At 51.4% G+C, this 27,830-nt stretch overlaps 1 protein-coding gene across 6 annotated transcripts in view; it reads left to right on the top strand.

Annotated features, from left to right (window-relative positions):
• MYLK (myosin light chain kinase) overlaps positions 1 to 27,830 on the top strand; it is a 195,697-nt gene that overhangs the window by 111,483 nt on the left and 56,384 nt on the right. For 3 of the 6 annotated variants that reach the window (XM_040250388.1, XM_040250399.1, XM_040250395.1), the window contains 3 exons: positions 1 to 403; positions 7,498 to 7,614; positions 17,544 to 17,636. The exon at positions 1 to 403 ends at the window's left edge or, in 2 of these variants, runs on beyond it. In XM_040250388.1, the coding sequence (XP_040106322.1) occupies positions 1 to 403; positions 7,498 to 7,614; positions 17,544 to 17,636 (613 nt within the window). Of the gene's footprint in view, positions 404 to 7,497; positions 7,615 to 7,964; positions 8,054 to 17,543; positions 17,637 to 27,830 lie in introns of those variants that run through there. The other 3 variants (XM_040250400.1, XM_040250401.1, XM_040250402.1) reach the window with 3 other exon arrangements.

A 27,830-nucleotide genomic window follows, 5' to 3' on the forward strand; every position in this document is an offset into this window, starting at 1 on the left:
AACGTCAAGCCAGCCGAGACCCCCAAATCTGTGGGCAACGCTAAGCCAGCTGAGACCTCTAAACCCTTGGATAACACCAAGCCAGCTGAGGCCCCTAAACCCTTGGGCAATGCCAAGCCGGCTGAAATCCCAAAACCCACTGGGAAAGAAGAACTTAAGAAGGAGGTTAAGAATGATGTGAACTGCAAGAAGGGCCATGCAGGGGCCACAGATAGTGAAAAGAGACCAGAGAGCCCAGGGACAGCCCCGACCTTTGAGGAGAAACTACAAGATCTCCATGTGGCAGAGGGTCAGAAGCTGGTGCTCCAGTGCCGGGTGTCCTCTGACCCCCCAGCCACCATCACTTGGACACTGAATGGAAAGACGCTCAAGACCACCAAGTTCATCGTCCTCTCCCAAGAAGGTAAAATGGCTGGGGCTGGGAGGAAGGGAAACCCTGTCCTAGCCACCATCACCTCCCAGAGCCCTGCTTGTTGGCAATGCTCATAGCCCAGGGCCGGGTGGGAATGGCCGCTTTCTGCGCCCCTCACCCACAGGCTCAGCGCCCACCCAGGGCCTGGGGCACACACTCCGTTGCTGGCAGTCAGAGGCGGGAGTCTGGTCCCAGGGCACATTCCCAGACCTCAGCATCTGTCTGGCAGAGCCCCCTCATGGCACCCCCAGGCGTGGCTCCTCAGAGGAGCCCTGTGTCTGGGCTGATACCCCATCTCTGGCCCAGAGAGGGCTCCAATCACAGGCTTGGACGTGGGGGCACAAGGGCTGGGGCTGGCCGGGGGCTTGGGGCTGAGAACTGCCTTTGAAGCAGCATTTTCAGTTCAGGGCAGGCTTTGTAGTGATGGGATGTGATTTGAGGTCAACAACAACTTGAGTCTTGATAACACTGTGGGTTTAAAGGGACCTGAAGGTGAAGCAGCCAGGCGGACAGAGCCACTCACTTCCTAATTTGGATGAGGCTTGTTTGCTGGTATTTCACATTCTTGGGTTGTGGAGAGAAGGGGGGTGGTGCATAAATCCTGCCATCTGGGGCCTTTCAGCATTTGGAATTCTCAGATGGGCCAGTTTATACCTAGAGAAGAGATGGGGGTGAAAGGGTCTTTTCCCTGACCCCTCCATTTGGTTTGAAATGTTTTCATAAATTCCAGTCCTGAACAAGAGCTCCAAGGATAGCAGGCTTCCCACACCCCACTCTCGTGGCCGGCACTGGAGTAGAGTCTGGCCTGAGCTCAAGGCTGAGGCTGGTGGCCCTGGACAGGGTAGGGTACCTGGCTCCCTGGGAAGCGGCACTGTACCCTTGGGGAGGAGAGGGCGGCCACCCCAGAGGCCTTGGAGGACAAGTCCTGTCAAATCCTGATCAGCTGAGACAGAAGCACTCCCCTGGCTGCACTGCCCTCCTCCTATCCTCTGACAGCACCCCTCTCCACCCCCCCCTCACCCTTCATCTGGCTTCCTTCCTTCCTCTTAAAAACCCTAATGAAGTACTTGAAGATAGCATTATCCCTCTCAGCTCATGATGGAGTTTCTCTCTTCACTCTGCAACTCAGACAGCAAATGTGGGCTGGCTGAGCATTTTGACTCTAACTGCTGAAGGAGTAAAGGGGAAACTGGCCCAGAGAGAGGAAAAGGGTTTATTTTCTGCTAATGTGTTGACATGATAGCTTTTCCACGTGAAAATCCTCAGTTTGGTAGGGGCCTCCAGAAGTCATCTCATCCATCCCCCTCGTCTCTGCTCATTCTGGCCGTCCACACACAGGAGGGCATGGGGGATCACCATGATGGGCTGAGATGTTCAGAGCAGAGGTTGCCAAGCCTTCCCTGCCACCTCTGTCGGCCTGTCCTGGTTGGAAAGTGTAGACATAGACTGACTCGAAACTTTGACCAGGAGTATTTCCCATCTTATCCTGTGATGACTTTCAGAGCAGGAAGGAAAGTCAGCTGCTGCCATCCTGGGGACAGGTGTGGTCCCACAGGTCTGCTCACAGTGAGGGGCATGGCTGCACCACCCTTAGGAGGACAATATCCACAGCTGTACAGCTGTTCTGGAACCTGCATGGAAACTGCAGAGCCACCAAGAGTTGCTTATAAACAATTCACTGGACGAAGCAGTGAAAGCATACCTCAGTGAAAGCCCTGGTCTCAGACACACACCCCCAAGCCCTTAGACACAGGCTGCTCATACCCAGGGTGCCTGCTGGGTCATATCTGCTGGGCACTGAGAGCCTTTTACACTGGCTACTCCAGTATTGCCCCCCACAGAAACCACCTCAGATGGATAGTTTAGGTCCAAAGCTGAAGAAGAAGAAATAATTTTAAAAGGCCAGCACAAGAAGTTTGGTAGGGGGACAGGATGATAGATATAGCCCCAAGTCCAACCTTTAAAAATATTCTAAATATTTGTAATTCCTCTTTGAAAAATAAGAATAGCTTGCATTAATTGAAAACCACGTGCCAGACACTGACTTAGGCATCTTATTCTTTTCACTCATTTAATCCTTGTAACCAGTATACTGCCCACATAACAGAGAAGTTAAGGGCTTTACCAGAAGTTGCACAGCTAATTAGTAACAAAGCTGGTCTTGGAATGTAGGCTATTGAGTTCCAATGCCTAGCCCACTCTGCTCCATCACCTCTTTGTTATTATAATTCTTGTTAGTGTGTCAGCATACTGGTCCTTCCCTGGTCAACTTCCCCGAGAACGTTGCCTGTGAAGGGAAAAGGCTAATGGCTGTTCATTCCTCGACACTGCCAACAGCTGTCAAGGGGCTGGAAGACTGGTGGTGGGCTCTGGGCTGGTGAGTTTTGGTGTTTTCACTGCAGTGGAGGAAGCCGACCTTGAAACGGGCCTGCCGCCTTGCCAAGGTAGGGAAGGGGCTTGGTCTCAGCAGCGACTGCACTCTGTCCACCGACCCTTCGCTAGCACTTCACTCTCCAAATCTTCAGGCGCCCAGGTCAAACCAGACCCAGGAGAAAGCCTGGGGTAAAGCCTTGCCAGTGACCACTTCCACAAACCCCACCACAGGTCACAACTCTGAGAGGTGTGAGTGAATCTGCTCTCAGTAGACCTGGAAGAGAGGACGCACGCACACAGAGATAAACCTCTTCCAGCCAAGTGCCGATGATGAGCAGGAGGAGAGGGAGCTGAGTGCTGGGCCACAGAGAGAGGCTGGTGGTGAAAGGGCTGGACCTTGATCTGAAGCTTGGAGGCGGGCAGGGCTCCCAGCAGGAGAGGGGGGTGTGGGCTTCCCAGATGGAGCGCAGACAGCAGCTGAGGAGGCTGGCTCCCAGCTGCCAGCATCCTCCAGGCTGCAGAGGGAGGTGAGGTCCATTCCATCCTCTTTCATGCTGAAGAACTCAATTCTAAAGACAGTAGGAGCCCTGTAAGAGTTGGGAATGGGAGTGACAGACACAAAGCTGGGATTTAGGGGCTTTTATGTGCCCAAAGACAAGGAAAGGGTGTCCCGAAGAGGTTGGGGAGAAGCATGGTGAGGCCTGGACTAGCAAGGTCGCCATGGCCACAGACAGGACATGACTGGATTAAGAAGCAAGGGCAGAGTTAACAGAACCTGGTGCCTAGGTTGAAACGGGGTTGAAGGGGCAGGGGTTTGGTAAGGAAGATGAGGGGGTTCAGGACCACTGAGTGTCTGTGTTGGGGTGACTGGGTTGCAGTGATGGCCTCAGTGGAAATAAGTAAGCTGGCATTTTGAGGTGTTTGTAGGGAGAAGGGGGTTGCTAAGTGGGTTTCTCCATCCTTCACACCCCTCTGAGCGTCCTCTCCACCCCCACCTCCCTGACTCAGCACCCTTCTCGCTCCACTGCACTGAAGCGTGTGCTGTTACCTCGGCTAAGATCAAGGTTCACTTCCCCCAAGCCTCACTCTCAGACTGTGGTCCCCGGCCTTTGGCCATGACAGACCCTTGTGCTCTCCTGCCATCAGTGTGCATGTCTGTGACCTGCTGCTAGTGGCTACTGTTTATAGGTGTCAGGGGGAGCTTCTCTGAACTCTGTCGCTTGAATAGGGCTCACAGCCCCCGGGCCCCACAGAACATGATTATGTTCACTCCATCTAGTGCCAAGAGAGCAGAAGGGGTGTGGTGACAGTCAGCTGAGTTGACTGCATTCTTGGAGGGACCTGTGGAAGTGTCCTTGCTTCCTGCATCTCCCAGAGCCACAAGGCAGACGGTGCTCACTTGCAGCAGCTGGGCCTGCCCTTGGGCCTGCAGGGTGGCCTCACCAGGTCCTTCTGCAGCAGAGCTGCTGAGACCTTGGCCCAGGCCTGGGAGGCCCAAGGCCAGACAGGGAGCTCTGCGCTGCTGCTGAGAATTTCTTTCATCTTTATGCCTTACTTTCTTTCCCCAGACCAGGTTTCTTCCCCCGGCAAACATTTCTTCTCATCTATTAATGAGGATTCATTTTTGTTGTGTTGTCAATGGGTGATTCATTTTTTATTGCCATCAGTGTGGGATCTTGCAAAGGCTTTTTCAAAACCTATGTAAGTCCATCCCACAAAACACAAGGATCTACACCACACTTACTATGTGCAAGGCAGTATTCCAGCCCATTTCATTGGATGCATAATCCACTTGAAGAATTCTGGGTTAAGAATTTCTTTCTCTTTTGGAAACCGTATCATCTCTTTCAAGGGTCAGTTATGTTTGATTAAGTGTTCATGACCTTTTCTGGCATATAACCTACCAGATCACCTGTTCCAGAAATATGCCTTGGTCAGTCTCAGAATGATTTTTTTTAAACTGATGGTATTCTAGGCTCAGGAAAAACATTCACAATAGTCACAGGCACTGCCCTCCAACAGCTAGGGTGGGAGAGAGGCACGTGTTTCATAATGGCCTTGGGAGGCGAACTCAGGGCGTAAAAGAGGCCCATCTACGGCTGGGGGTGCTTCAAGATGGCCCTGTCCCCAAGGAGGTGACCCGGAGCTGAGTAGCACTGTCCTGGTGAGCCAGGGGCCCTGACACAGAGAACGGCCTCAGCAGAGCCTCTGGGGCTTGGAGCCTCACACACCCCACTCCCCTCTCCCCACACACTCAGAACACAGGCAGGATGGGGGGAGGCGCCTTCAGACTCTGTGACCCTGAGGGGCTCTCCCAAGGCGGGTTCTAGCTGAGCCATTCATTGGATCCCTGCTTCCCATCCCCCTCACCTTCTTCTCAAAATTCCCCACCAGACTGAGGCTTCTCAAAAAAACTCTGGGAAACGGTTTTTCTTCTGGAGGTCAGGAATAAGCTGTCCCACAGGAAATACCAGATTCTTCAATCTGGGCTAGCCCAGCCTGCAAGCCTGCCGGGGCCCTCCCCCAACCCACACACATGGCCAGGGGTCTAGGCTGTGAGCAGCTTGGAAAAGCTGCCTTCATGATATCCCAGCCCTCCCCCAGGCTCCCACCCCAGCTCCCGCTGTGAAGGGCGAGGGCTCTGGTCTACATGTTCCACCTCTTCTGGGGTCTTACTACTGTTTTGTGCCATTTTGGTTTAAGGCTGAAGGCAGCTGTTGGACTGAGGCTGAGAGACAATCAGAGATTCAACCAGGAGGTTCGTTGGGAGGGGGCCTTAGCCTCACACTGAAGAAAAACAGCAGGATGGGGTCCGTGTCTTCTAAGCCTCCAGTTTGGAGGCCAGAGGTCATCTTCTCAGGGCCCTGCCTCTCGATTGAATGGGAACTTCTCTCTCTAGAAGATAGTTTCTCTCATTCCCTGATTTCTGTGCCTCATAGTTCTCACTTTCATGACAGAATTCCTGAAAATCCAGCCTAAATCCTTTCTGTGGCAGTTTCTGCAAATTCTGTGCCTAACCACAGGGGACAGAGACCCTGAGGCATTGCTGTACCGTGTAGGAGAGTGCAGGGAGGTCCTGCTGAGGGATGGGGTCTCAATGAGAGTGTAGGAGGGGGTGCAGATCAGCCATCCTGCCCCAGGGAGTTGGTGGAACTGAGGTTTCCCTGTTGAAGACTTCACCCAGGTGCCAGGAAATAAACAACGCTTCTATCTCGCTTTCTCCTCCAGCCTTGGTAAGAATCTCTGTGCAGAACTGACGTCACCCTTCCTCTCTCCGAGGGTCCTTGTATTTGTCGGTCAAGTCTGTGTGTCTGTCTAATGGGGGTGCAGGTACTTTTTCGATCAAAGGTTGTGCCTCGGCACACTCACACCTGGGACGCACAGAGCTCTGCCAGCTCAGGACCAGTGATTTGTGCCGGGCAGTGTGTGGAGAGGGAGGTGGCCGGAGCCGGTGGCTCTAGATGGCAGGACGTGCATGGCTCTGGCTGTGTCCTCCTCCTCATGTGATGACCGCTGCCATGACAACAGGGCGGCTTCGAGCAGGATGCTGTGCTGCTGGCTTGTGTGAGTGTCTGTGGCCGGAGCGAGAGCACTGCTGCCCCCCTGCCTGGCCCAGCAGGCCCAGTCCTCAGGTGCTCTCTCCCACACCCTCAGGGAAACTCCCCAAAGGGGTCCCTTAGAGAAGGAGCCAGCCCTGCGGCAAGAGAGCCAAGGTGGGCAAGGACCAGACTCCTGAGTGTACACCCCACCTGACCCTTCCTTCCCTCAGCCAGGCCAGAAGAGGTGTGCTGGGGCAAGGGCAGACCCGTGGGAACAAGAGCTGTCCCATCCCTCTCTGAGGCGACCAAAAGACCCTACCCTGGGGGAAGCAGCCCCACAGTGCCCCTCCCCCAGCCCAGGGCCCCTCGTCAGCCAGGAGTGTCAGCTTAGATACCATGCCTGAAAAGCCAGCTCCAGAGTCCCTGGCTGGTCTCTGTCTCCTTCCAGCAGATCTGCCCACAGGCCAGTGTCCCTACTGGGCAGGGGCTCCTGCCCTCCTCCACTCACCTGTTTGTTCAGAACGTCCTTTTCTAGAATGCATTCACAAAATCATTGCAGTAAGCTGGCAGAGCATCCTCCCCACAGCAGTCTGGGGACCTGAACTTGTCTCTCTTGGTGATGTTCAGTATGAGGGCCTGGGTCATCTGCCCCTTGTATTGTGCTACTGCTCTCCAAGGGCAGGGGCTATTTCTCTCTCTTCTTACCTTGCTATTGTGTATTTCTATGAGAGAACTCGCTGGAAGCGGGGGTTGGGTGTATCTAAAGTGAAAGTGAAAGTGAAGTCGTGTCCGACTCGTTGCGACCCCGTGGACTGTAGCCCATCAGGTTCCTCCATCCATGGGATTCCCCAGGCAAGAATACTGGAGTGGGTTGCCATTTCCTTCTCCAGGGGAATCTTCCCGACCCAGGGATCGAACCCAGGTCTGCATTGTGGGCAGACGCTTTACCCTCTGAGGCACCAGGGAAGCCCTGGGTGTATCTAGGGATCAGGTATTTTGGATCTGGGTTATCTGTGGGCTTTGATGAGGAGAGCAGGTTGGTTCCCACAGGACCTCTGACTTCTGGGTTCCTGAGGATGCCTGTGTGAAGCACGCTCACTGTGATACTCCCCGTGCCAGGCAGATGATGGGCTCAGACCTGGTCCACTCAACACATCTCCCTCCTCCCCACAGGCTCCTTGTGTTCTGTCTCCATCGAGAAGGCACTGCCCGAGGACAGAGGCTTGTACAAGTGTGTAGCCAAGAACAGTGCCGGCCAGGCTGAGTCCTCCTGCCAAGTCATCGTGGACGGTAGGTGGTGCCCACCCTCCACGGCCCCACACAGAGTCCCACTTATCAGAGCCCACCATCCCTGAACAGATCTGCACCCAAAGCGGCCATCCCTACCAGAGGCATTCTCGTCGTGGGTGACAAACCATCTTTTGCAAAACGAGGCAGGAAGGGAAACGGCAGCTCTGCTTGATGGTTCCTTGTGGCCGTGCAGCCCTGCCCTCAGCTGGGAGGAGGGCTGCTCACCTTGTGGGACCCCTCCCCGGTCCTAACCACCCCCCACCCATGCCAGGCAGGGAAGCCGGACACAAGACAGGAGGAGAAAGGGGAAAAGACACACCCACAGGAAAATGACTACATAGTATTTTACAAGCCGGAACAAACAAGTGTCAATGCTGGCTGGACAGACCCGTGAGGCGGGAGCACAGTGGGGGCCAAGTGGGGGCACTTCTTCCAGGAGGTGAGTCGGGGGCTGAGGCTTTGGGTAGAGGGGACAGGCCCGCCTGTGATTAGAGAGGAATAATTGTAATGTAGCAGAGGGAGGGGATGAGAGGCGTGAGGGCAGTGTCCTGACAGGGCTGAGTGGAGCTTCCCGGGAGGACGGGGCGAGCCCAGTCCTGTAGGGATTTGTCCTAAAGACACGCAGGTGGCGTGTGTGTGAGCCTCCTGCTCCCCTCTGCGTCGGTTAGAATTAGATTTGGAAGGAGGCTAGATGGTTTAGGCCACCGCCTCCACCTGACATGACAGGGCACCAGGCCATCCAGGGAAGGGAAAGCATCCCTCGTGAGCTTGCTGCTCTGTTAGGACCAAGCTAGGGCCAGAGTCCCATCTGGGGACCCACGATCCAGGGCCCATTCTTAGTATTTTGTTACTTGCCTGCAATGGCCCACAAAGGTAGTTTGGGGAAACAATTTCTTGCCTTTGAAATGCCTGGCTAGTAACTATCAGCGACATGTTAAAAGCTAGTGTCCAAATAAGGCATCTTGAAGACCAGCTTTGCTGTTCCTCTGCCTGTGAACACGATCACTTGACTTCTAAACTCTTAACCTGTTTCACAAGATGTGGAATCGTTGTCTCTGTTCTGGATATTGTAATGTGATTTCCTGATCGTGAAAGCCAAGATCATGATACACAATGAGCGGGAGAAAAGGAAGGAGAGTCTTAACAACCAAAGTCTTTAAACATACACACACGCACACACAATGGCAACACAAATTAAACTGTCAGTTGCCAATAGCAAACCTGAGATTGTAAAATGCGGTGTGTGTCTCCCTGGAGTTCTGTGAATGTGTTTGTCACAGATATTCTGAGTTCAAGGGAGCAGATTTGATGGGTCAAAGTGTACAGTTAGTTCAGAAGGGGGTTTGAAGCACTTGTTTTGAGGCTAAGGGGCTGCTGCTCTTGATTCCTCCTGTCACCCACCCAGGTCAGATCCTGTTTCTTTCTAGACAGGTGCTGTAGAATAGTGTTCCTGGAAACTTGGCCTCAGAAGCCTATTTCTGAGAGCCCATACTTAGAAGCCATGCTGATTTCAGAAGGAAGCCCCTCTTGCTGATGAGGTTATATGCTTTTGGAATCCCTGGCCTCTTTGGGTCCTATTCACATGTCCAGCTGAAGGCAGGACAGCAATTCATTCTTATCTACAAAGTGTCAGCACCTTTTCCAGAAAGAGCAAAATGCTTTATATTTAAAACCAAACTTTGTTTTCACAGTAAAATTTCCTTTTTCCTTACAGAATACATTTGGGGATATTTTTTAAAGGTTTGGGGAATTCATTCTGCAAATCAAGGCGCTTTTGTTGCCCCTAAGTTGGTCTTCTTAGTAGACTCCCTTAGGAGACTAATAGACTCCCTTGCTATCTCCATGAAACTTGACCATCATAATTTATCTGTGGTTCCTTTGGAGGGGCCCTTGCAGGGTTTCCTTAAACTACAGACTGGGAGTTGGGCCTTAGGAGAAGAGCTAGGAAAGGGATCAGAAGGAAACCAGCTGAGATAACAGGGCTAACTCCAGGTTAACTGGGTTTTGTTTTATATTTTTTCAAAGAGGAAAAAGGGCAGCCCCGTCCACACCCGCTTTCCTTCCCCTGTTGCTACACATGGAGATATGCTCTTGTCCTTCAAGTGGGTTGCTTTCTTGTCACATTTAGCTTTATCTTTCCATCAAGAGCCACCTCTGAGCACATGGTTAAGGACTGCAGACTTCTGAGCTGCTCCCTGGCCCCCTCTCAGCATCTCTCCCGCTGTGCTTCTCTCAGCTGAATAGGCTTTGAGTCCTGCTCTGTCCCCTGGCCTCTCAGCTCTCCCCACTCCCTTACTCAATAAGACCTGGTGGTAGTACCCAGTGGGTCCGTGCGCCCTTTGATCTTAGAGGCAAATTTCTGTGTGTTCGTGGATTAGAGCGTTTTTTTAAAGATAGAATCCATAGTTTTTACCCATATTCTTAAAATAAGTCAAGAATTAAAATAGAGTGAAGAACCACTTGCCCTAAGAAGTAACCTTGACTGAACTTTTAAGCCCAGTCATTGTGCAGGGTCTTCCATTTCTCTCCATCTGCGGCTTCCCGCTACACCTCTGGTTAAGACATGTCTTGCATCCTTCCTAAGGGGCTGCAAGGTCCCTCTCCACTAGGGGTGAGGAACACAGCTGCTGCTGATGTCAGACTGGCCTCACCCCTGACAGCCACTCACCATCACTCGGGTAGCCTGTGCTGGACACCACTTAGACTCTACATCTGTGGCCAGTAGAATGATATATTTCAAGACCTCATGAAAATGACTTTGGTTCATTGGCTGTTCTGTATTAGCCACACTGCTGCCTCCCTCAGAGGGAGGTAGCCTTTATATGGCAGCTCATCTGGCTCTTTTAATCCTGTGGCTTCGGTTGTTTCCTTAAGAAAAAGGGTGCTCTGTGCACTGTCTTGATTATGGTCATGCCGCCGTTCTGTCCAAGGTAGCAGCAGGCATGTCAGCTTGTACTGCAGAAAGCAGCTAAAGCCTGCAGTGGGTAAGGATTTGTCAGGAAAACCCCAACAAGGAGAAAAGGCTGGGCTTCAAGGCCTGCTATGGCCAAAAACTCTTGTGCATTTTTAGTTTATGCAACAATTGGGCAGGGTATCCTTCTCCTTGGGAAAACCCAGGTTCAGTGAGGGTCAGAAGGCTTCTGCAGTCACTCAGACAGTACGAGGAGATGCCGTGTCCCTGACTGTCTCTGATTCCAAAGCCCAGGCCCTTCGAGCCACCCTGCCCAAGGAGTCACAGCATGAGTTACCCTGGCAGGACTTGAACCCAGCTGTGTCTGGTTCTGAAGTCTGCGCCTTTCCCTGGACTGTGTGGCACCCCTGAATAACACTAAAGTTTCCACTGTCTGAGAGCGCCAGATCTCCCTTACTAATACCCCTTCTTGCTGGCATGCCCTGCACCTCTGTGGGTGGCCCAGGTGAGAGGCGAGAAGGCAAAGCCCTTTGTAGGTCCCAACTCCAAGACAGGGCAGCTCTAGCCACCCTGCCCAGCTGCCCCACCAAGGGCTTCGGGCCTCAGCCACCTGTGAGATCAGAGGTTTCACAACCATGGAGGGTGGTGTATGTGTGTGTGATGGGGGGTAGCATTCCAGTGGGCATTCGTTCAGCCAGTACATCAGTGCCCACCCTGCCAGGCGCTGTCCCTGAGGCTGGGGTTCAGAGCAGTGAATGAAACAGAGCTCCTGGTCTCAGAGCCTTTACACTGGAGTGAGGGAGAGACAAAAACACGGATGAGCAGACAAGTCCTACGGTCTCAGGCGACCACACGTGCTGTGGAGAAAGCAAAACGGGGCAATGGGGAGGGTGAGGCCTGTCTGAACAGAGGCCTGAAGACGTATGGGAAGGAGTCTCAGCAGTAGGAAGGAAGAGTAAGGGAGGGAAGCTCAGCCCTGAGCTGAGGCTGTGAGCAGGTGCTCCCAGAAAGAGAAGTAAGGAGGCCAGTGTGGCTGAGCACCAGGCCAGGGGCAGAGTGTGGGAAATGAGGCTGAGGACCTTCACGGTCACGTGGGCTGCAGCAGGACACCGGATTTTATTCTAAGTGAGATGGGACAACACTGGACACGGTAAAGGATCCCTCAGGTGGTGACCAGACCCAGGAGGAGGACGAGGAGAGCAGGTTCGAGGTGGCCGCGATGTCCAGGGAGCTTAGACTCCGTGGGAGAGGAGGGAAATGACCAAACTGATCATGTTCTGACAGTACAGCTGATAGGATTTGCTGAGGAACTGGAAGAGGAGAGAAAGGGAAGTCAAAGGTGACCCTTAGTTTTTGTGAGAGCACATGTCAGCGGTGGTACCAGCTACTGGGGTTAGAATGTGGGGGGTAGGGTGGGGGCAGAGTCAAGTATGTGGAGTTTAAGGGGTCCATAAGACATCCATAAGATATCCAAGGGGGCTTATCACGTTGGCCAACATTTAGACGAATCTGGGGTTGAGGCAGGAGTCAGGGTTGGAGGCAGGATATGAGGAGTCAGCTGCATGAGGCCATTGAATGTCCTAGGATTAAATGGGGTCCCTAGGGGTGGATTTGGATGGCAGAGAAAAGGAGAGAGCCCAACACTGAGAAACAGGGCAGGACAGTGGTCTGCAAAGGAGACAAAGAGGACTGGCTGCAGTGAGACAGGAAGAAATCGAGGAGAGAGGGTTGTTCTAGAGGCCAGAGAGAGATCATTTCAGCAAGAAAGGATGATGGAGGTCAATATGTCAGATGCCTCTGCCAAGTAGAATAAGATGAGCCTGAACACTGGCCTTTGGATTTGGCAACTTGGGGTGATTTGTAACTGTGAGAAGGGAGTTTCAAGCCTAACTTGTGGTGTATGCAACCCATGCCTTGGCTCCTAACTGCTGCAGTTCACTGCCACTGTGGCCAGGTAACTCTTCTGATTGCTGAGTTGACTTTGACCCACTCTTCTTTTCCTGGCTTTGATCTGCTCCCACTCCCATTTCTTCTTTATATCGACTCAGTCAGCTAATGTGTATTCAGTTCAGTTCAGTTCAGTTCAGTTCAGTCGCTCCGTCACGTCCGACTCTTTGCGACCCCATGAATCGCAGCACACCAGGCCTCCCTGTCCATCACCAACTCCCGGAGTTCACTCAAACTCACGTCCATCGAGTCCGTGATGCCATCCAGCCATCTCATCCTCTGTCGTCCCCTTCTCTTCCTGCCCCCAAACCCTCCCAGCATCAGGGTCTTTTCCAATGAGTCAACTCTTCGCATGAGGTGGCCAAAGTACTGGAGTTTCAGCTTTAGCATCAGTCCTTCCAAAGAAATCCCAGGGCTGATCTCCTTCAGAATGGACTGATTGGATCTCCTTGCAGTCCAAGGGACTCTCAAGAGTCTTCTCCAACACCACAGCTCAAAAGCATCAATTCTTTGGCGCTTAGCTTTTTTCACAGTCCAACTCTCACATCCATACATGACCACTGTATTAGGTTGAACTAAATCAAATTACCATTTTAGCAGGTCGGAAGCACCTAAATATTGGCAGACAGTATGGTTCAACCTGAAACATGGGTATAAAGTACTTAGCATCATACCAGGCATGGACTGGGGATTCCCAGGTGGTGCTAGTGGTAAAGAACCTGCCTGCCAAAGCAGGAGACATGAGACGTGGGTTCAGTCCCTGGGTTGGGAAGATCCCCTAGAGGAAGGCACGGCACCCCACTCCAGTGTTCTTGCCTAGGGAATCCCATGGGCAGTGGGCTACAGTCCATGGGGTCTCAAAGAGTCAGACACGACTGAAGCGACTTAGCACAGACGCCCAGGCATGGACTAAGTACCCAATAAATGCCAGCTGTTACTCCACACCTCATCCCCTCCTGTGGGAGGTGTGGCTATTCTCATTTTCCTGGTGAAGAAGATCAGGAGCTTGCCCAAGGACTCATGGTCACCGGCCTGCAGAGCTGGGAAGACGCTCATTCTGGTCTGACCTCTGTCTCCTGGCCTTGCCAGCATGCTGCTTGCTCTGGGCCAGAGAGAGAGAGGCCAGCCCCTCTGCCCTACCCATTCTGGGGGCTCCTGGAAGCTCAGACACCCTCCCAGAAGCCTCCCAAGGCATCATTCCCCCTACCGAGAGTTGCTGCTCTGGGAATGACCTCTTTTGGGGGAGACAGAAGGAAAAAGGCTGCAGTGGAGGCTGAGCCCAGAGCTAGCTCAGGAGTGGAAGGGGTGAGGTGTTGTCCATATAAGGATGTGTATTTCTATTTCGAGGCCCCCATCTCCCCACACCACCACCTTCCTCCCCCGTGCTTCTTTGGGGGCACAAGCAGGCCAGCAAAGGACTTCCAGCCCTGGGGCCCAGATCTAGAAATGGAGTTCAGTTTCATCACAAGCTGATTAAAATAGACAGAAAATACACGCTGCTCTTAAACTTTTATAACTATTATTTTTATCCCCTGGGCAGCCGTGTGAGCACAAAGCTGGTTCTGATTAAGCACATGGTCCTCCCAGCCCACTCCTGGCTGTGGTTCTCACGGACAGACTGATAGTTAATGGCTTGTGGTACAGGCACAACCCCCAAGGGGGCGGGGGCGCTGCAGAGGAAAGAGGGGGCTCCTCCCACCCCTGCAGTGCTCCATGTCTGCAGGAGTGCCTGGTTTGACAGTGAAAGTTGCGCCCCTTTCCCCAGGGCCAGATGGAAAGATAAGTGCAGGGAACCTCTACAAGCACAAGACAGTCGTGTCCGACTCTTGGCGACCCCATGGACTGTAGCCCGCCAGGCTCACAGGTCACTGCAAAGCAGTCACCCACGCTCTGAGGACGGATGCAGGGGCAGGAAGCAAACAGCAGGGCCTCTGGGAGGGCTTTCTGAAGGGGGAGGATTTTAAAGTGGATTTGGGAAGGAGGCCAGGGAATGTGGCAAACAGGAGAAGTGAATGAATAGGTAAATGATCACCGTTGCATGCCTTCTCTCCCTAGAGTCTTACAGTGCTGCAAGGCAGAGAAACTAAGTGTCATTTCCTTTGTACAAATGTGGAAATAGAGAGCCGGGGCATGATCCCAGGATTACTGATGACAAAGGCGAAACTAGAGCTGTCCTCTCTCCTTCCTGATCTCCATCTCTCTAATGGTGCTCAGAAGCAAAGCCCACCACAACCCCATGAGGAGAGAAGGAATCTCAGCCCCTGTCTGTCTTCCTTCAGGCACTCAGGGAGACTGGGCCTCTTTTCCTCTGCTTGCTTGGGCCTCAGTCTCCCCATCATTAAAATAGAAAGTCTTGATCCTTCTTTACCTCCCTCCTCTGATGCCCTGGAACTCACTGGGGAAAAGATGGCAAGAAGAGTGCTGATGCCAAGGAAAAGAGGACCCTGTGCGCCTACTCTGTCCTCACTACCTCTTCCTTAAAAGGGGGGAAAACAAAGAAATGGCTGGGTGTGCCTTTCTTTGAATTGTTATTGGTGCTGTTGGTGCTGGTCTGGAAGGAAGGGAAGAAGGGAGGGCCTCAGACAAGGGAAACTAGACTCATCTCATGACCTTGGTTTATGGCCGCCTCATCCACAAATGTCAAGGGAAGCATGGACAGGTTTTCCTGACTCTAGCAATAGTCCCTGAGACCCGCCCCACCTCTGTGCTCACCCACCGACCCACCCACCTGAGGAGAGAGACTAGCAGTTTTCAGCCTGGCGGCATATATTGACACCTAGCCTCCCCACCCAGACCAATCAAGTTGGGATCTGGGGACTGAGATACCAAGGTACAGGTGCTTCTAATGAGCAGCCAAGGTTGAGAACCAAAGGTTGATAAATATGTACTGAGGATTTTTCTGTAGATGACAATGACCTCTATTTCTGGGGAGAATACCCAGTAAGAGAAAATGAAATCATCCCTTCCCCATGGCATTTCCTACTCCTTCATCCATGTCCACAGAGACCAGTGTGGGGGCAGCCCACTGAGGAGACAGGACACAGGCCGCGTCGGCTACGGACAGCGGGTCCCCTGACTCATCATCTGGGGCTTCTTGGCTCTTATGGAAGGTGGCAGAGGATAACACGCAGCTGGGGATGGCGGCAGGGCAGGGGGATTCCTGAAATTACCCAGCTAACAAAGAGTGGGCCGGCCCTGGCGTAGGAAGGCAGCCTACTGGAGTAAAGGAATATATAGGGACAGACCCACATTCTAGAGCAGGAAAGGAATCTGATGCCGTCTAGAAGGAGCAGTGCGTCCTGAGAGGAGCAGAGTCTGCATGCCAGGGAAGCGTACATGCCCAGCCCCTAGTTCTGTGCTTCTGTGCCCACCCGCCAGAGCCCCTAGTGTCCAGTCTAAGGGAGAGCACATGTTAGCAGCCGGGATTGCCCCACCCTGGAGGAGGGGCAGGGAGATGGCCCTTCCTCACCAGCCAAGCCACAGGAATGTGGCCAAGCATCAGCTGGAAAGTCCCACCCGCTCCTTTCTCCCTCATGCTTCCTCTTCAGGGGCAGGAAGAGGATGCACGGGAAGGGGCTCTGAGTGGGGGAGGCTCCCTCCTAGCACGGTCTCTGAAGGGAGTTCCTTGTGGGGAAAATGCTGGAACCTAGTGATAGCAGCACAGCCAGCTCCTTCTTATCCTGGTCCGTGGGCAGTTTCCCTGCAACTTGCTCCAGTCCGGTCTCTTCAAGGCCCAGTGAGGGCCTTTTCCTTTTCCACTCAGCCCAGCCCAGCACCGTGTTATGCTTGGCAATAAAAAAAAAAAAAAAAAAAGCACAATGTGAGGGTTGCAAGTTAAGCTTTATTTAGGGCAAAATGAGGACTATAACCCAGGAGGCAGCACCTCAGATAGCTCTGAGAAACTGCTCCAAAGAGATGGGGGTGGAAAGGTAAGTATATATGAAATTTTGGTGAAGGGTGAATACATGCAATCAAGCACATATTTTTCCAGAAGGTTTCTGCTAGTCTCGTGAAGCTTGTGCTAGTCACGAGAAACAGTCATCACCATGAAGGATTTTAGTGTTTTTCTAGATATGAGGAGATATAAGAATTGGCTCCTAAAATTTGCTCCTGAAAATATGTTTATCTGAAGTCGTGTCCTGCGAGTTTCCTACCCGCTGCCCTCCCAGAGCACAGAGTGCCTCAGCTCTGCTCTCCACCCTGAACTCCTTTCAGGAGGTATTAGAGGTCAGCAGCACCTTATTGAATCTTTGTGGAGGTCGATGGCAAGAGCCAGTTTGTAGTTGACACTCTGCTGCCAAGGGAGGGCTTCCCCTGGCATCATCCACACTTGGTGTGAACGTGAAGAGGGATTGTGGAGGACAGGCCTGAGGAGTCGTGTAGCATTTCAGTTCTGCCCAGAGGCTACCACTACAGGGTTCCACTGGGTCTGCTTTGGGGAGGGTGCAGAAGCCCCCATGACAGGTCCAAGGTTCAGTCCAGAGCGAATGAGGCATGCCGACTGCCTGCTCAGAGGCCTCCATCTGATCTGGAGGTCTGACTGTCAGTGCCCTTGTTCCAAGGGAGTTAAAGAAAACAGAGGCCTCAAGACCCCTCCAGATCATGAGCCCAAGGACAGCTACCCTGTGCCCTGCTTCCTCTGTTTAAGAGACCTCTCTGCACAGAGCAGGCTTCTGGAAGTCCAGAATGTTTAGCCCAAGTGGGTTAAGACCCAGTGAAGGGAAAGGCAGTGTCTGGGTGAGCAGAGGGGCCCTGCTGATGCAACTGTGCTGGCCCACACCTGCAGCAGAGGTGGAAATGCTTACCAGCTCCCAGGGTAGCCTGTCCATCCACCTTCAGGGGGACTTTGCTCTGCACTCGATGTATAAGGCCTGGTGGCACAACTGCTCCTTCTTTGGTGCTCTTGATGCCAGCCCAGGTGCCATCTGCCCCGTAGCACAAAGGGCCCTCCGAGTGGAACAGGGTGGGGAGGACTATCATGGTGGGTGGTGGAGGTGGGATTTTTATTGCAACGTCTCTTCTGCTTCTTTCACTGGGTGGCTGCCAACTCATGTTTGTTGTTCCCATTTAGTTCCAGATGCCCCCGCCAGCGAAAATGCCAAGGCCCCGGAGATGAAAGCCCGGAGGCCGAAGAGCTCTCTTCCTCCAGTGCTAGGAACAGAGAGTAAGTACCTGTTCAGCTCTTCCAGGCAAGCCCAAGACCAAGGGCTGCCACTGCCTTGCCCGTGCTCCACAGAGCCTGGCCTCTGTCCTCACCCTGGTACCCCGTGAGCTCCTGGTGACCCTTCTTCACCCTTCCCATGTCTTCAGGCCTAAAGATATCCTCGTCCTCTGTCAGCCCCACTCAGGCCCCTTCTGCTCCCCACCCAGACCCCTGGGAGACCATCCCCTAGTCTCTCTCAGCTGTCTTTCCTGCCAGAGGCACCTTCTCAAGGGGGGCTCTGACCAGATCAATCCCAGCTGGAGTGCCCGGTCACCCGCAGAGCCCACCCGCCCCTTACAAGTGAACCTTTCCAGGTGGCCGCCCTGGCATGCCTGCCACATGTGCGCACACCTTCTGACATCGCCCCTCAGCCTTCCTGTCTGAGTGCTGACCCCGCCCCCCAGCTCCTTTCCCCCGTATTATCCTCAAGGCAAGCTGAGCTCCTCAGCGTGCTCCAGCCATCCCTGTGCTCCTCCCCTCGTGCCTTTGCTTGGGCATCTCTGTCTTCAGACAGACTCCCACGGAAAAGCCATCTCATCCCTGAGTTTGTCCTTGCTCTGGCTGAAAGGAGCTCTTCCCTCCTGTGAGCCCCTGTAGTACTTAGCACCCACTTCTGCCAGAAGGCTGTCTCCTTCCCGGTGTCACGGTGACATGTCTGTCTCCTCCTCCCTCCTACTTTGTAAGGTGACTGGGCCAACTCAGGGGTGCACTTTTCAGGATGACGATGCCGTGACCTGTTCGTAGAACGGCCTTACCCACATCTTTTGGAATCAGCTTGCAGCTGTGGTCTAAACAGCTGAGCAGGAATGGGGCTTTTTCTGTGACTCTGCACGGCTTTCTCCCTCTTTTTGGATCTCAGCCTCTTCCAGGACCCCCCTCATCTTTATGGGGGGGCTTTTACAGGCCCATAAAAATGTTTCAATATCTTATAAAATTAGGAAAAAAATTAACTTTTAGATCAAAGAAGATGTTTTAATTTTTAATATTAATATTTATCTTTATACCAATGCAGTTATAAAATGTAACTTACATATATACATATATATATATTTTTTTTTTCTTTAATGAATGAAGGGGCCCTGAAAGGCAAAGTGCTTAGAGTCCATAAAGATCATAAGGCAGCCCTGGCTTCCCCTACTGATGAACTATTATCTAATTTTGTTAGAACTTTGCCTTGAAAGCTCCAGTGTTAACAGGAGGGATGGGGTTTCCTGGACATCCCTAACACGCTCTTTCTGTGTTTTAAAGAGCAAAAGACAAGACAAACTCCTGAATACCCATGCTAACAAGGGAAGTGAGTGAGGGTAATTCACAGGCTGCCTCCGCTTTTCCATTACAAGGCAGTGTTCTGGAACTTAGTTTTATTTGCATCTCATCAAAGCACATATTTCCCTCCCCAGTGAGGAGCTTGGGTTCCTCATGCACATACCAGCTAGGCTGTCAGGGGGCCCTCTCAGCCTGCAGTATGCTGTGCCAACCAAACTGGAGTGATAATTTCTCATGGATATCTAACTACCTTGGAGCCTCTGAGTATCCAAAGTGAGCATTTAATGAGTTGTTGGAAATGCAGAAACAATCCTTTTAAAAAACCTGGTGAGAACGGGTTAGTGATTTTATCTTCTGACTTGGGCCTGTGCTCTTAGTTATGGGAGCAAATCAGCAGGAGAGACGTGGGCTCTTAGAAGAGCACCAAGTGGCAGTGAACCGGTCTGAGCGACTGTTCTTCCCTCCTGGGGGCAGAAGCAGGGATCCCTGGGGTTCCAGCTGGGAGGTCAGCAGTCTCCTGTCCTCTGCCCTGGCACATCCATTCCAGTGAGATCCCCAGGGAAGAGAGGTGGGGTGGGAGGAGAGTTGTGAAAGAGAGATAGAAGCTAGAGACAGTGAGCAGCCTCGTGGGTTTGTTGCTCTGGAGAAGTCTTCAGAAAACCCCGGTCCAGTTGTCATCGTGCACTTCTAGGGAAGGGGCGTGCAGCCCTGGCTGCATATTAGACTCACCTAGGGGCCATTCGAAAACGCTGCCGCCTGCTGTACCCAGACTCATTGGATCAGAACCTCCTCTAGTGGTGGACAGCTTCAGTATTTGTTTCAGCTCCTGGGCCATTCCAAGGTGCAGCCAGTCAGGCTGGAGAGCAGCTGCTCCAGAGGGAAGTCTGGTGCTCTTGAGAAAGCAGAAGCAGGTCTTCTCTACTGCCTCCCTTAAATGTGGAACCACCTGGGGGCTCCTCAGGCCCATGTCCTCAGGGTATTCCAGCACCCACCTTTACAGAGGGAGCAAGGTGCTCTGTGGTAGAGTCTGAACCCCATGGTTCTTTCCCCTGTAGAGGGCTCAGGGAATGGGGCTAAGCGGGCAGTGCTGCTTAACAGGAGGGGCAAGGCTGGCTGAAAGTGGTTTCTCTCCCTAGCAGACACATACATCTGTGATGGCATTAACTCCAGCTGACACTGCTTGTCTGCTGAAGGGAAATTTCACTCTGTGTAGAAAAGCCTTCAAGTTGGAGTCACAGACAGATGTCTTACTCCCAAAAGGATGGAAGTGTGTGTCTCCATGTATGGTAATGGCCACACTGAATCTCTTTGCTGGCCCACGACCCCTGCCCCCTCTACCCCAGCTGTCACCCACTGGGATGCTGAGAGCATTAGCAGGGTGATTCCTTCAGAGACCTGCAAGTTCCCTGGGTACCTGTACACCACCGTGGGACTTCCTTCCCAGGAGGCTCCTGAGAAGGTAGCTGCCGGAGATAGGAAATGAAGGGGATGTCTTTCAGGTCTGCACCCCAAGTTCTTTTCTCACTTTGGGGGATAATTTGCATTATTTTTTAATTACATACATTAAATATGCCTGTCTTCTTGTTCAAATATTTTGAATAGTACAGAAGTTTACCCAGTGCAACATGAAAGCCCTCTTTCATCTTACCCCTAATTCCCCTCACCTCCTTAAATATATTCACAATTACTGTTTTATAAATTTTCTTATATACACATGCAGATATATCAGTTGAATTTTTTTTCCCACAGAAGTGAAATTACACAGACTGTGCACCTCTTCAACTTGTCTTATTCTGTTAGCATTGCCATCCTCTGCCCCAGACATTTCTGGTTCCATGAGAAAGCCCAGATTCTCATGTCGTTGAGTGGTCCGGCTGTGTATATGTATTCATTTTTGTCAAGGACTGGGAAGTACCTAATGTAACAAGGAAGTACATCTTTCCTCCAGTGGCCAAGGGAAAGCTGAGTGGTTTCCTTGTCAAACAGATGGTGGCCAGACGCATGTCTGGTGGCCTCCCCTTCCCAGCTTGAATGTTCGGTTCTGTGAAGAGCTGTCAGGTATGAGAGTGGATGGTCCTCGTCCACACATTGCCTAAGAGCCCCTGGGGCCACCGCTGCAGCCAGGGTCTGGGGAATGTGAGGGAAAAACCAAGCTGATTTGTCCAAACCCAAGGGGCTGGGTGAGAGAAAACTGGTGAAAGTACAAGGTAACCTGCTGGATACCAGCTCACAAGTTCAGAAGTGAGGAGGGGATCAGATTTGGGAAATGTGGGAAGATTTCTGAATGAGGGAGGTGGTGAGCCAGGTTACAAAGGAAGAGAGAAATGTGGTTTGGTTGATGAGGAATAACATTCCTCTTATTGAGGAAAGACTCAGTGGAGAAATGTGCAAGTGTTACAGAAGATCACAAGGGCCTCTGATTCAGTCATCTGCCCATCACACAAAACAAGAGTTTTCCTGAGCACCTATGTAGCAGGCATCATCTCAGACAGTCTGTGTTGCTTCGGGCAAGTCTCATTCCACTGAGCTACAATTAGTTGTTCCCATTTTACAGATGAGCTGAACTGAGTCTTAGAGAGCTAAACTGCCCTCCCCAGAGTCTGGCAGCTGGTAAGATGTGGGCACTGTGAGGCAGCCTGACCCATGCTCTCCCCACATCAGTCTGCACCTTCCATAGTCTCAGGGGCACCCTTGTGCTGTCCACACAGCGGAGGCACCATCCTCCAGGGGACACAGGTCTGACTGCCATCAGAGCTGCAGGGAGAAAAAGGTGACAGCTGGTACGCTTTCCTGGTTCTTGAGACCTGTCAGGGTCTTTGCTGCATGCCTCTCAATGGGAATTTTTTTATAACTTTATTCTGGTATAATTTCAAATTTACAGAAAAGGTGCAAAAATAGTATAAGAAACTCTTGTACACCATTTACTTAGATTCATCTATTATTTACATTTTGTCCTATTGTTTTGTCATTATGTATAAACTCATATATATACACCATTCATCAAATATTCATATCTATATTTATAATACCATATATATGCTATATCTAGTCATACATATTCACCATTCACCATATAGAGATGGATTTCCCTTGTGGTTCGGCTGGTAAAGAATCTGCCTGCAATGAGGGAGACCTGGGTTCGATCCCTGGGTTAGGAAGATCCCCTGGAGAAGGGAATGGCTACCCACTCCAGTATTCTGGCCTGGAGAATTCCCCTTGTATAGTCCATGGGGTCACAAAGAGTCAGATAAGACTGAGCGACTTTCACTTTTATATAGAGACAAATATATATACTGCTTACAAATAGATATCATGCCCTTGACCTCTAAATGTCTTATTGTGTATCTTCTAAGAATATAACTGCAACGCAGTTCTTAAAATCAGGACATCTAACATTGAACTGATACTATCTAACTCACAGTCCCACATTTGACTTTTGTCAATTGTCCATTCTTTCTGGCTGCTTTCCCCCCTCTTGATGGAAATGTAGTGTCTGCACTCCTGGAAAACTTTATGCACATCTCCAGCCCAGAGTGGGTCGTCTCCCACCTTTGAAGAAGGAACAGGGAGGAGTGTGGGCTGGGGGAAAAGCATCTTCCACCTGTGGGGGTGTGGGGACGTGGGGGGCCGCAACACCCTTCCTTGTCAGACCTCCAGATGCCCATTTACTGTGTGTTCCCCATGCTGGGCCAGCACTCAGACACAAGGTACCGCCAGACAGCCCTTGGGGTGGAGAGTAGGGAATGAAGGTTCTTGGTTCTGCCTCTGGTTGAATGTGGGCTTGACCTTGGTCAAAGCCCCTCCTCCTTCTACAGTGTCAAGTGGGGACTTTCTCCAACTGACCCCAGGCCTTTTCTAGCTCTGACATCAGGCTGTTCAGTAGAATGCTTTTCTTTGGAGTGATGCAGGGTTAGCTAAAGCCCTTCACATCATCTGGTGTGTAGAAGGTGGAAGCTCCAGCAAGTGTGAACACACAGCAGCAGAGACATCCATATAGGAGGGAGGCTGTATGCATGAAGTCCAGGTTTAGGGTGTTCCAGCTGGAGGGGATCTGACGAGTTTTGTGTGAAAGAGACATTGCTGGGGCTTAAGGAATGGCTTGAGAAAAATACAGAGAGGCAGGATCCAGTGATTAAGACTCTGAGCTTCCAACACAGGGGGTTCGTTCAATCCCTGGTCTAGGAACCAGGATCCCTGGTCTAGGATCCCACTTGCTACGTAGTGTGGCCGAAAAGAAAAAGAAAATACAGAGAGGCACTGTGATAACAGGCCCAGGCATTTCTCCTATCAGTCTGTAAAGCTGATGATCTTTTAGAAAAGACAGAAACATCCACAGGGCCATGTACAATTAGGGAATAGGAACCAAGGCCTGCCCCTCTCTGAAATGTCAGTGGCTGGTCTGAAGTAGGGATATAGGAAGTATTTCCCTTTTGAAGTGTCTTCATCGGTTCCCATGTTCCTGGGATCTGGAGATGGTGAAGGTGGAACACCCCTTGTGTGCTATGCCTGGTCTTGGCCTGAGCTTCACCTCTTTCACCAGTCCCTTTGACCTCTCCCACTACTATCCCAGATTATGATGCTCTTAGCTGTCTTCGCCTTGGTCTCCTGAATGTGTCTCTCCCTGAAACCAAAAGTCGGTCACCTTGCAAGCATCTTTGGGTATCAAAAGCAGTGTCCAGTGATCTTGAAGGGTTTCTCCAGGATCCCATCTTTCTTTTCAATATGCTCTCCAGGAGTCAAAGGGCTGGAAGGAAATGCTGGAGAGGTTAAGACTTGGCATCGAGACTTGCTCGACAGGGAAAGTTGTGGGACCCTGGGAGAGAAGCGGGGTTATTTCCATGAATGTCTTTGAAAGCTGAGCCAACTCCTGGTTACTCCCAACCAAAGTATTGGTCTTGGTGCTCATGCTGCCCTCCAGCACACTGTGTGTGCGGACCTGTGCTTCCACCCCTGGGCTTCTGGGTCCATCTACTTCCCTGCTCTGCCGTCGTCTCCCATGAGCCAGTTCCATGGCAGGGTGGGTCCTCCCAGGGATGCCCTGGAGGGTGCCAGTCAGACAACCCTGCCGCTGCTGTCCCAGCCATGCAGGCTACCTCTTTCACAACTGTCCCAATGTTCTGTGTCCTGGCGGCCCGGAGCTGGGTATTTGCAGTAACAAGAGAATCAGTGTTTCTCTGGAATCTTATGTGACGGCCTTTGCTGTGAGGGAATGTGTACAGGAAATTTGCCCAGAGATGTTCATTCTGGGAAAATGACCAATGTTTTTCCACAAGTTTGTAAGGAGGGGCTGGAAAAAGCCTGATGTGTGTGGGGTTGGGGGTTGGGGTGGAGGGGGACAGCGTCAAGGGTGCTGTTTAAAGCCCCCTGGAGCCCTGAGCCTGCCCCAGTGCAGGGCAGTGAGATTTAGCCCCATCCCCAGATCCTCACCGCCACCCGCTGCTGTGACACAGCCTGCAAGGTGGGTGCTCCCTTCACATGTCACCCAACCCATGTCCCCTTCAGGAGCTTGTGGCAGAAAGTGAATGCTTATTTGGGGAATTATGAAGGGTTTGATGTCTATTTTTTAGCTAGCTACTTAAAAAGGAAAATGTCCCCAGAGAGGCAGAGATCCAGGGACCTCCCTGGATCCAAGGCTACTGATGCTACCTCCCCAGTTTCCTCCAGCTCCTCGTTATCTCAGACCCTTTGGAAGCTGTAAGACCCACCTTTGGGCTCTGTAAATATCTCCCAATGGCTGACTCTGATCTTTCTGCTCTATGGATTCACTGGAGAGACAGACTCATGTGTCTTCAGATTGAGCAGCGTGGAAACTCCTGTGGGGTGCTGACCTCCTCCCTCCCAGGGCAGAAGGAAGGTCCATGAGGCCAGGACTAGCTGGGTGTGGGCAGGCTGGCGCAAAAGCAAAAGATGCCTTACCCACACGATCGGAAGCCAGTCTTTCCAGCCCAGCTCCATGTTTCCCAGGAGGCTTCTAAATTCAGTGTTCTGATTTTGATGTTTTTATTGGGCTGCTTCACTTTTTCCAGACTCTGTCTCCTGTCTGGGGTGGAAGGCTCAGCACCTGGCCACTTTGATCTAAACTGGTGACAGAGCTAGGGGCCTTCTCCTTTTCATGGAAAGTTGCACGGGATTCAAGCCAACAGGCTTCATCTCTGAGCATCAGAGCCCAGGGCTGTAATGAAGTGTTCTCAGGAAATACCATGTTAGCAGAGTTCCGCGGGGATTCCACTCATTCCTTTAAAAGGTATTTTCTAGCCTGTTCCCGATACTGAGCAAGGCAATGGGGATACAGAAGATGAACATGATGGCCCTGTGCCTGTCCTCAGGGAACTTGCAGGGTATATGTGCGCTGGGGGCAGGTTTCTGCAGTTGCCATGCATTGTGATAGCTGCTGATGAAACCACCTCAGCGGGGTATGGGACCCACCTGGCAGCAGTGATGTGTGAATGAGTCAGCAAAGAGCTGACAACAAAAGCCTGGCATTAGGCTTTCAGTGAGGTATACAAAGCGGTGTCCCCAGAAGGTACAGGGATCAGCAGCATCCACACCCCAAGGAAGGTAAAGAATCTGTGTTTTTAGTAATTCTCCTGGATGATTATCAGGCATGCTAAATTTTGAAAACCACTGCCATTGAGCATAAAAGGCATGAGTGAGGGTGTTCTCCAAGAGTTAGAAAGAAGGCAGGAGATGAAAGCTGAGGACAGATCTTGGAAACCCTTGTCTGATGAGTTGGACTTGATCCTAAGAGGCAATGGGCAGCCACTGGAAAAGTGTAAACAGTGGAGTGACATCAGATTTCCTTTTGACAAAGATCACTTTGGCTACAGAGTGATGGATGTACTAAGGTGGGCACAGGGGACCACGAGTCTAGGAGGTGGTACAGTTAGGGCTAGAATGGTAACAGTGGGGATGTGGAAAGAGGAACCAAGGAAGTTATTTTATTGATGGAATTGAAAGATGTTAGTCAGTGACTGGAAATGGGCAGGGGGTGGTGGGTGGGGGGCCTGGGAGAAATGGAGATGAGCAGCAGTGGGAGAAGAACTGCATTTGGTTTCAGATGTTGGGTTTACAGTATGTGCCTGGGGAGCTGGTGTCAGGTAGTGGGATGTATGGATGGGCTCAGGAGAGAGGTCTGGGCTCCAGGGAAAATGAGGACAGCAGAGAGATAAAGAGAGGAGCTTAGGGTAGTGTGGGGAGTTTGAGAGTTTTGGGGGCAGTGCTATACCAGGAGGGGTATACTGCCTGGGACTGGCTGTCTAGGAGAGGGACAGACCCTGGGCAAGGAGAAGGAGGATGCTCTGCTCTCCTTACAGGCCCTGTGGCCAGAAGCCACCATGGGCTTTGCAAGGATAGTTACATCTTTTTCTATTTCTGTGAATCTCCTCTCTTACAATGGCTAATGCAGAAAGTTTAGGATGTTGGAGTAGGAGGTGGGGGACAAAAGGCTGACAGCAATAGTAAGATAATAAGAAGGAAGCATCCAGAGGGAAAGAAACTGGTTAGTGACCCAAGAGGTACTGAGAGTTTGGGCATCTGGACCAGTGCGAATTTTACCTGTACTGGGGCCCTGAGTTGGGGAGGGAGCTCCAGGCACAGCAGGAGAGAGCTCATATAGGTATAAAGCTGGCCCGGCCAGCAGTGCAGGGACTAAACAGATGAAGGAAAGTACAGAGAAGTCCTTTGGGGATCTGTCTGGGGAAGAAAGGAGAATGGGTTGGGGGGAGGAGCTGGGGAGAGGAGGGGAGGACTTGTGTCAGAACGTGTACTTTATGCTATATCTTCATTGACACAATGGACATGGGTTTGGGTGGACTCTGGGCATTGGTGATGGACAGGGAGGCCTGGCGTGTTGCAGTTCATGGGGTTGCGAAGAGTCGGACATGACTGAGCGACTGAACTGAACTGAACCGAACTTTACAACATAGCTTAATTCTTTACAACAAATTTTATTTATTCTCCCCATATTCTTTGAATGGGGACACTAAAGCTCCAAGAGGTTACATAGCAAGCTTAAAGTTACACCCTTTAGAAAGTAACAGGGCAATATTTGAACCCAAGTCCAGGGCCAGAGCCTATGCCCATTGCATTTCTGCAGAGGGACAGAGAGGATGGGGGAGAGTGTCCAAGGGAGTCAGGAGACAACAGGAGAAAAGCAGCCACACACTGGGCAACAGAAGGCTTAAGCCCTGTTTCTAATTCAGCCACATGTCGTTTTATGAACCCAGCAATTCATCTGACTTTTATTCAAATCCATCTCCTTTTTCATGAAATGGAAACAATATGAAGTGCCCTGCTTGTGTTTGGTTGGGGTAAGAACCCAATGAAAAAAGGATGATGACATCATGGACTAGAAACTCAGCTTGCTAAGTCCAGCTCTCTACAAGAAATCAAGTGTTAGAATCCAGTAACTCTGCTTTCTAGTCCATTAATCATGTTCTCCTAAGCCCAGAACACAGTTAATGGATTTCAGCAGATGGGCCTCTAAAATATATATAGAATAGGATACAGAACATTGTTAATGTTTAAAACAGCTGTGACTGATGGGAACCAAATCAGTTTCAGATGCTAATGAATTCGAACAGGAGATGCTCCAAATTTATTGAACAACCAGAAAACTTTGGCCTTCAACCATATTTAACTATAACACAGAAAGATAGATATTAGTTCAGGCTCTGCTTCCACCCATGTAAGTTTACCCATAGACCCCAAGATAGTATAGGGGGAACTTTGGAGTCATCGCTTTTACTGTATGTCATCTTTGCCTCTTTATTAACTCCTCACCCACAGCTCCAGAGGTGGGCACCCTGCCCCCAGAGCTTCTCCCCAGTTCCACCAGTGTGCACAGACTGGGCAGCCTCAGCATCAGTGCTGTGTTGTCCCACAGTTCTG

The sequence above is a fragment of the Oryx dammah genome, unplaced genomic scaffold (genome assembly GCF_014754425.2).
Source record: "Oryx dammah isolate SB20612 unplaced genomic scaffold, SCBI_Odam_1.1 HiC_scaffold_2, whole genome shotgun sequence".
Lineage (NCBI taxonomy): Eukaryota > Metazoa > Chordata > Mammalia > Artiodactyla > Bovidae > Oryx > Oryx dammah.